Source organism: Hoplias malabaricus, chromosome Y (genome assembly GCF_029633855.1).
Source record: "Hoplias malabaricus isolate fHopMal1 chromosome Y, fHopMal1.hap1, whole genome shotgun sequence".
Taxonomy (NCBI): domain Eukaryota; kingdom Metazoa; phylum Chordata; class Actinopteri; order Characiformes; family Erythrinidae; genus Hoplias; species Hoplias malabaricus.
This window is the reverse complement of record NC_089820.1, coordinates 14,816,782-14,825,825: the sequence shown is the minus strand read 5'-3', so window position 1 is coordinate 14,825,825 and position 9,044 is coordinate 14,816,782. Positions and strand designations below refer to the sequence as shown.

Genomic DNA, 9,044 nt, shown 5'->3' with positions numbered 1-9,044 from the left:
CACCGTGCCGCCCTATATTAAATTAAATATATAAAATATAATTATATTAAAGGCTTTTTTTCATTTCGAGCATAACACCGTCGGTCATTGTACATAATATTTTGTAACCAAACCAACTCCACACGACTGGAGTCACGCCCCTTTTTTTGGAGCAAATTCCTCCACTTCAGAGTACATCACTGTGCCTGAGTGACTCATGTAAAGAATATATCCCATATTATAAGCACAACCCTGATGTGTTATTTCAAGCTTGCAACTTTTCCTCAGACATCTTTACCTTGTAGTAATTTTACAGATACCTCTTTAGTAAAGAGCTGTCTGTCACTCTCTCTTTCTCTCAACAATTCTTAACTTTCTCCATAACTTTCTGTAACTTACTGGGTCACTCTTGACTCTTGATCTTACTCAACCTCTCTCTCTCTCTCTCTCTCTCTCTCTCTCTCTCTCTCTCTCTCTCTCTCTCTCTAGCCCTCTTTATCTGTTTCTGACAGAACTTCCTATCACTTTCTCTTATTGAGATTCTCTTGCTCCATTTAATTCCATTACTGTCTCTCTCCCTCTTTTGCACTTGCTCTCTCTCTCTCTCTCTCTCTCTCTCTCCTTCTCTATCTATATGGAGTAAGAGGCGAAAGCTCAAGGCCTGAGCAGACACAGTATTAAATGGTAAGGAGGAGAAAATCTGGGGCTTGACTTTGAAGCCAAGAGCATAGGGATTAATTCAAGCATAGGAAATTAGACCAACGCACACTCCTCTTAATTCAGACACTCACACATGCACACAGGTGGAGGAGGGGTGGGACATCACATTTTATATGCCTTTTCATGTATGAGTAACATTTTATGATAGTTTAGAAATTAACTTAATCCTTTTAACTGGTAGATAACATCAAACACTCAGCCAGCGTGTGTCCTAGGGCATGAAGCTAATTTGCATTTTAAGTTCTGCCTTTTACATTTTGGTGTGTGTTTGCGCATACATGCATGTGTGTGTGTGTGTGTGTGTGTGTGTGTGTGTGCCTGCCTGTGTGTGTATTTAATAGAAAATATTGAGCCTGATTTTTAGCATTAATACAGCTTGAGTGAATTCATACAGACACACATTACTCCATGTCAAGGGTGTAGAATTAGCATGGACTGAGGGGATGTGTCTCCACCAATAATTTGATCCTCTCCAGAAAAAAATAAATCCCAATCTGTCAACGTCTCATTAACCACCTAGAGGTGCAGAAAGGGTTCTATCGTGTTCTCTACTCGGGTCCTACATTCCTGTAACGCATATCCAGTGTGATTGGCTGTGCCTTTTCCTGCGGTCACGTGAGTCTCTGTAGTGAGCAGCGCAAAAAAGTGGAAGGAAAACTTTCCAGTCGTAAGTGAGTGTTACTGTGCAAGACTCAGGTGCATTGTGGGTAAAACATGGGTGTCAAAAGTGAGTGCGGATGGTAGCTATGAATAACATGGTTTTGACATTAACTGCTCAACAACCTGCCCATTGTCAGTTATATTACATTGTGGTTTTATCACGGAGCAAAGGAATAATAATATAAAAAAGCAGACTATTGTGGGGGCAGGTGGGGGGGGGGGGTATGTAGATTCATACTTCCTCACCAATGTCAAGAGCAAATCTACACCGTTGCTTTATATCACTACTTTTTACAGGCAAACAGTGCATCAGTCAAAAACCTCCCTTCATTTAATTTCCTGTCAGAATGTTTATGCTGAACTGTCTGGAAAAAAAACAAAATTATGTTTAAAGAAAATTAAACAAATGACTCAGCAACCTTCATTAGTGAATAGATCCAACTCTGCTTTATTACAGTTTCTGTTCTGTTTGGAACACGTTCAGTTCAGAACATTTTGCAAGGGTTTTTTCACATCTCCAAAGTTCAGTCTTAAACGTTCTTTGTATTTTCTACTTCCAAGCAGTCCCAAGAACACTTCATGGTTGATTGTTGTCTCTCATAATTCACTCTAAGTTTTTAGTTCTGTTAAGATGATTAAACAATTCTGAGGTTCTACCAGGACTTACATGAGCATCCCGTTTTATATATATATTATAATTGCCCTGTGAAGGACTGGCGCCCCCTCCAGGGTTTATTCCCACCTTGCGCCCAATGATTCCAGGTAGGCTCTGTACCCACCGCGAACCTGAACTGGATAAGCGCTTACAGATAATGAATGAATGAATATATCATAACTGTTTTAAACTCCTCTTTTGGTAATTTTTACATTTTCACACTTATTTTTATTTTATTTTATTTATTTATTTATTTATTTTATTTATTTTTATTTTATTTTTATTTTTAGGACTTTCTCATCCTTGATGCAAGTGGGTTATCTTATATTTAACAACTTAATGTTCGGTCAGGGCGGCGCAGCAGGTAGTTTCACGGTCACACAGCTCCAGGGACCTGGAGGTTGTGGTTTCAAGTCCTGGGTCACTGTCTGTGAGGAGTTTGTGTTCTCCCCATGTCCGTGTCGGTTTCCTCCCACTGTTCAAAAACACATGTTGGTAGGTGGATTGGTGACTCGAGACTGTGTGTGTGTGTGTGTGTGTGTCGCCCTGTGAAGAACTGGCGCCCCCTCCTGGGTGTGTTTCTACCTTGCACCCAATGATTCCGGGTAGACTCTGGACCCACCGCGACCCTGAACTGGATAAGCGCTTACAGATAATGAATGAATGAATGAATGAATGAATGAATATTCAGTCAAATGTGTGCCTTTCTCTTAATAAAATGCATGTTACTTAAGGTAAAAATCTGAACCTTAGCCAGCCTCTTACTGATAGTCATGTTGCTTGTCCATTAATTCTTTTTCATGCAGCCTGTTACTCACAGCAACTGCAAACTTAATAATGAGTCCAGCTCATTTGTGCTATTGCCATCTTTAAAGGTTATAAATCCAATTCGTCAGGGACTCAGTGGGGACACTATGAGAGCAGCACAGAGAAAACATGCTGATATGAATGAATGGAGGAGTCTGCTACAGTCACGACAATGTGCCACTATAAATAAGGATTATAAATAGCCTCAGGCAACCGTGTGACCAATGCAGTCAGTAGACGTCTGGAGGCCTCGGTTAATGCTTCTTTATGAGCTTAAGGGTATGACATACAGCCCACGTGCTCTTACCAACACAGGGAAGTCCCCTAGTATTTCTGTCAAGACATGCTGGTCAGCACTGCACTGAATAACTGCTGTTTAACAGGGTTTAATGGGCCAGACCTTGGTCTTCTTGGTCAGTAAAATAACTGCTCCAGTTCTTGTTGGGGAATTCTCTTATCTCATACTGAACAGTAATAATAGGACAGTAAGATCCTGTTCGTCAGCCGTAATATTAAAGTTATTTATTTGTACGTGAGTCAGGTAAATAAAGGTTAAAAAACGTAATCACAAGTTCTTTATTTTATTGCATTTTACAAAATGGCTGGGCTTTTCTGGAAATGGGCTTTGTATTGTACAGCACCAGAAAATGTACAGGTTCTGCATTTTAAAAGCAAAGTTTAACAGTCAAGGAAGGCTGCAACTTTTCATGTGATGGAGGAATAGAGCAGGGTTTATTCATTCATTCATTGTCTATAACTGCTTTTCCAGTTCAGAGTCGCGGTGGGTCTGGAGCCTACCCAGAATCACTGGGCGAACGGCAGGAACACACCATGGACAGGGCGCCAGTCCATCACAGGGCACAAGCAGGATTTAAGATGTGATCATATATATATTTATAATTTATGATGCAATGTCAGGTTCCATAAAGTCTCCTTCTCCTCTCAGCTTGAGTAGGAATGTCAGGAGTATAATAAATGGGAAAGGCACGTTAATGTAAGAATGTGTCATCTACAGCAGACAATACATGTTCCGTTTATAGAATGAGGATTTTAAAAAAAAGCTCTCATACAGGTCTCAGTGCACTTCCTTCCATCTCACACTCTCTAATATTTTCCTTTCCTGCTCTTTTTCCTTTCTTACATTTTGTTTTCTTTATCTCCCTTTTCTTTTCATTTACTAGCAGTTCTCAGTTGTATATATTTTTCCCCTCTATTTCTCTTCTTTTTCAGCTTTTTGGTTCCTTTTTTGTTTACTTTTCTTTCTTTTCCCTATCATTCTGAACTCTTTCATTTGAACCTCTTCCTTTCTTTTCATTTCCTTTCTTTTCTTGCCTTTCCTTTCCTTTCCTGGGTTGTTGCTCTAAAATGTTTTCATATATTTTCCAGCTTTTCGTCTCCTGTACTCTTATTTCATCCTCTATCATTTCTCTTCTGTCTGCTTTGAATCTTTCTTTCAGTTTTACTTTTAACAAAAAGAATACATGTCACATTAAACTCTAACTCCTCTCCCTTCACTATTTCCTTTCAGTTTACCCCCCATCTCTGTCTCTCTCTATTCCTCAGGAAACCTTGAGCTCTAAAAATAGATTGCGCTTTTCAACCATCCTCGTTTATTTCTCTCAAATACTACCACGCTGTTGTTGGTTTCTAGGCAACGCAGTCGCGCACACCTGCGTCACTTCCACGAGTGTTTGTTTCTCCACCCGTTTTCAGACAAACCCTGCCCCCTCCTCCTGGGGGACTGTGATTGGTTGATCGAGTCAGGCCTCCGCCGTGTGATTGGCTGGTAGTTTTCGGGAGTTCTACCGGGGCGGAGCTTATGGAGGAGAGTTCTGCAGTCTTAATTACAGCGCTTAGCACCGTCCAGCGCCCAAGCAGCGGTTCGCACTACATTTAGAGGCCGTGTGCTATGGTTCCGTGTTTATAACACTAATCCTTTTTGTAATTTGTATATATTTTATGAGCTCACTATTTGTAACATTTCCCCTAGAAATCCTCATGTTCCAAATCAAACTGATGATATCAAGGATCTTACAGATCACTGTGTTTGTCTCCAACTGTAAACAGCTTTCTCTTTCAGGTTCCTGCTATTCTTCCTTTTCTTACTTCAGTCCTTCTTTCTTTCTTTCTTTCTTTCTTTCTTTCTTGCCTTTGTCTGTCATTTTGCCATATATATCTGTTTACTTTTCCTTCTTTTTGTTTTCTTTTTTTCTTTCTTTTCTTTCATTCTATCTTTCTTTCTTGTGCCTTTGTCTTTCTTTTTGCAATGTTTTCTGATTTCTTTAATTTCTTTTAGTTTTCTTTTCTTCTTTCTTTCTTTCTTTCTTTCTTTCTAACTATATTTCTTTCTTTCTTTCTTTCTTTCTTTCTTTCTTTCTTTATGCTGACACATTACTATTTTTGACTTTTCTTGTCCAGTATAAACTGCATTTCGTTCAGGAAACGCAAATATAGTAACGTTCTTGAACACCGCACACGTTAGTTACGAGTGTAATCCACTGAGCCAATCACAGCGCAGGAGAGGCGGGGCTTGTCCGAATACGAGTGGGTAATGAAAAAAAAAAAAAAAACAACCTCCACCGTGTTTCGCTCCAGTGTTTTCCGAGCAGTTTGCGGTGAGGGAGAGAAGCGCGGTCCCACAGCTCGGTGTTACCCTCTCGCTTCTGAAGCAGTTTCTTGAACCGGCTTCATTTCCACACTCCACCATTCACAGCTCCCCGGGACTCGGCTCGCAGCGCGGTAGGATATAATCGGTGCGACTCGTCGTGGGCAGCTTTAAGAAGTCCAGCGAGAGAGGATCTCTGGAATTACGTGTCCGGTCTCTCTGAATACGGTGTGTGTCCAGATTTGCAGTTCAGTCGGTCTGCCATCTTAGCTTTTTGAAGCTGAACAGTTTATTTATATCTTTGTTTGTCTTTCAACTTTAAACTTTACAGCAATGACTCGTGCGCCACGTTTTATTAAACTAGAAATGCGAATGAAACTTTAATTGATTTGTTTGTTCATTTCCTTTTTGTTGTATTTGTAGGAGGGCTTCCTAAGTGACCATGACCCGTGTTTCCCCGGCGGCGGGATGAGCGCCGCGGAGTTGGAGCGCGTGTCCCTGCGCTCCGCCGGCGCCAACTCATCATCTGCGGGCTCGGGTTCCCGCGCGCTCTCCGCCAACGTGAAGCGGCTACACGACGCGCTGCACACGCTGCTGGGCGACGCGGAGCGCGAGCAGTTCGTGCACTGCCTGAATGCGTACCACGCGCGGCGCAACGTGTACGACCTTGTGCGCACGTTGCGCGTGATTCTCGACACGCCGCGGAAACGCCAGCTCCTGCCCATGCTGCGCCTGGTGATCCCGCGCTCCGACCAGATGCTCTTCGACCAGTACACGAGCGAGGGGCTCTACCTGAAAACCGAGCCGCTCGCCTGCACCACCGTGACGGGACCCGAGAACTCGGCGATCCCACCGAGCGAGGCCATAGAGCCGGAGCACCGCGCGCGCGCTCAGTCCGTGCACTTCACACCCGCGCAACTACTAGTGCTGCCCGACTTCAGCACCGCGGCAGAGCGGACAGCTCCCACGCTCGCGGACACGAACACGGAGGCGGGGGCGCGCGACTCTTTGCGCCAGGTGACCCTACAGCGGAGCAGGAGCCGCGAGGGCCTGGGCTTCAGCATCCGCGGGGGATCTGAGCACGGGGTCGGCATCTACGTGTCTCTGGTGGAGCCCGGATCCTCGGCGGAGAGAGAGGGGCTGCGCGTGGGGGACCAGATCATCGCCGTCAACGACGTTGTGTTTGACCGCGTCACGCATGGAGACGCAGTCAAGGTAAGTGTGTGTGTGTGTGTGTGTACTAGAATGTGTGGTATATGCAGTGTATTTACAGTATGTGCAATAATGAGACCACTCTTTATTTTTCTGTAGTCTAAACAGCTATTAATTTAGAGACAATACATTATTCACTTACTTAAATACAAAGCAAGATAAAGTGCACAAGGCCGAATTCCTTAAACAGTTCCGAATATGATTCCCAGGCAGGTATAATGTTGCAGTCATAGATCTGGTTTGAATGGTGAATTTACCTTGAGAGATATTGAGAGATATATGTTGTCCCTGACCTGGCGTAAACCCTGTGTGGAGCACAGGTCGATAGTGAAAATTAGTCATATTCATATATTACCTTAATAAATAAAAAGATTTGTCTTCTATAAAGAATCCTCAGGTGTTTCTGCCTTTGCGTCCACTCACCAACTCTGAAAAGAATCAGACAAACACAGAATAAAAGCATCCAACACAACACATTCAACATTTGACGGTGAACTTTTTTCATCTTCTGTAGTCACTTCATCCTCATCACTATCGCAGTGGGTCCAGAGACTACCAGCAATCACTGGGCGCAGGAACATTTACCAGACCACTGCAGGGCATCACACACTCACCCAGTCACACTCACCCACAGGCAGTCCACCTACCAACCTCAGTTTTTGGACTGTGGGAGTAAATATAAACACCCAGAGGAAACCCACGCCGACACAGGGAGAACACATCAAGCTCCTCACAGTGACCGGAGATGAGGAATGTCCCCACAGACAATGGAAGTGTCGCAGTCACACAGCTCCAGGGACCTGGAGGTTGTGGGTTTGATTCCCGTCTGTGAGGAGTTTGGTGTGTTCTCCCCGTGTCGGCGTGGGTATCCTCCGGGTGCTCTGGTTTCCTTCCACAGTCCAAAAACACGTTGGTAGGTGGATTGGCGACTCAAAAGTGTCCGTAGGTGTGAGTGTGTGAGTGAATGTGTGAGTGTGTGTTGCCCTGTGAAGGACTAGTGCCCCATCCAGGGTGTGTTCCCGCCTAGCACCCAATGATTCCAGGTAGGCTCTGGACCCACCGCGACCCTGAATTGGATAAGCATTACAGATAATGAATGATGAATTTGTGGTTTAGGATTCTGTGGATATAAATCTGTACTTGGACACTAAAGCTGGCCATTTTTCTTGTGTAGGACAGTATGTGTGCATAGGATCTGTGAGTGTGTGTGTGTGTGTGAGTGTGTGTGTGTGTGTAAGTTAAGGTCACCGATCAAAAATAAGCACTTCATTCTGTTTCTAATACTTGGTTTCATATCCACTGCCTTAATACTGCTGTCAGTCCTGTCAGGTAGGGATTATACCGGTGGAGATGTCAGTCTGTTTTGATCCACTCTTCCACAACCTGGTGCTAGCTCATTTCAGCTAGAGGTTGTGTGAGATATTGTGTCATATTTCAGTCTTTCACCTGCTCTTCCAAACTGAGAACTGGGATTGAGTTCAGGCCCGTTTTTGCTGGTCAGTCAAACCATCCCACATTCTCATCACATTCCTTGAAGCCATCAAAGACACCCTGCAGTGGTCATCCTGGAATGTGGGAATATCAGTTCTTTGCTCTGCATGGATATGAAGCACAAGAGACTGGAATAATCCTTAAAGGCATCATTTTCATCCCCTCCACAAGTTAAGACATTTCCCTGGGGTCTTAATTAAATGTCCGTGACATGCTATTTTACAAAAAGCCACAGAAGGCTTCAGCGCCTGTTCCTTTAAATGAGAATGAGCCGCGGCTCAGTTCAGAGCGAGATCCCAGGAGTGAGGAGTGAGTGAGCAGAGACACTTTTACTTTAGCTATTAGCACTTTGTTCTCTTCTCCATTTTCATTTTCACTTGTGCTGTCACATAAACCTGGGTCCAGCGCTGGGATCGAAGAGACTGAAGAGAAGAGGTGGTGGGACAATTCTAAAGTGTCTGCACTCTAAGCAGCACAAAATCAGAACCACTCATCTTATCCCATGCAGACTTAGGCAGCACACAGATACTGACAGTGTGGCCTTATTTCACAGTGTGTGGGTTGGTAGGAGCTCCAGGTCCCCAAAAGTTGAATTTTTCATAATATGTCCCCTTTAATGCCTATCAGAGAGGCAACAGAGCAGAGTGAGTTCATGATGTCTAAGAGTGTCTGGAGGGAGTTAATGGAGCATTTTCACAGTACGAAATATTACGTGTGCTGTACAGGAGGGCTTTTAACGTAATCTCGACAGATAATTATATATCTGTAATCTGACATCTTTCTTCTGTAACTGTAAAGACGTACAGCTACATTTTAAAAAAAAATCCTGATTACATAACACCATTATGTCTGTCCATTATGTACATGTGTAAAAGGTGTGTGAATGGTGTGTGATATTCACTTTCTATATGATTA

General features: G+C 43.5%; 1 protein-coding gene across 1 annotated transcript in view; it reads left to right on the top strand.

Moving 5' to 3' along the window:
- Positions 1 to 5,894: 5,894 nt before the first annotated feature.
- Positions 5,895 to 9,044, top strand: part of LOC136679718 (whirlin-like) — an 88,377-nt gene continuing 85,227 nt past the window's right edge. Inside the window, exon 1 of the mRNA XM_066658384.1 lies at positions 5,895 to 6,641. Coding sequence (XP_066514481.1) covers positions 5,895 to 6,641 — 747 coding nt within the window. The remainder of the gene's footprint in view (positions 6,642 to 9,044) is intronic.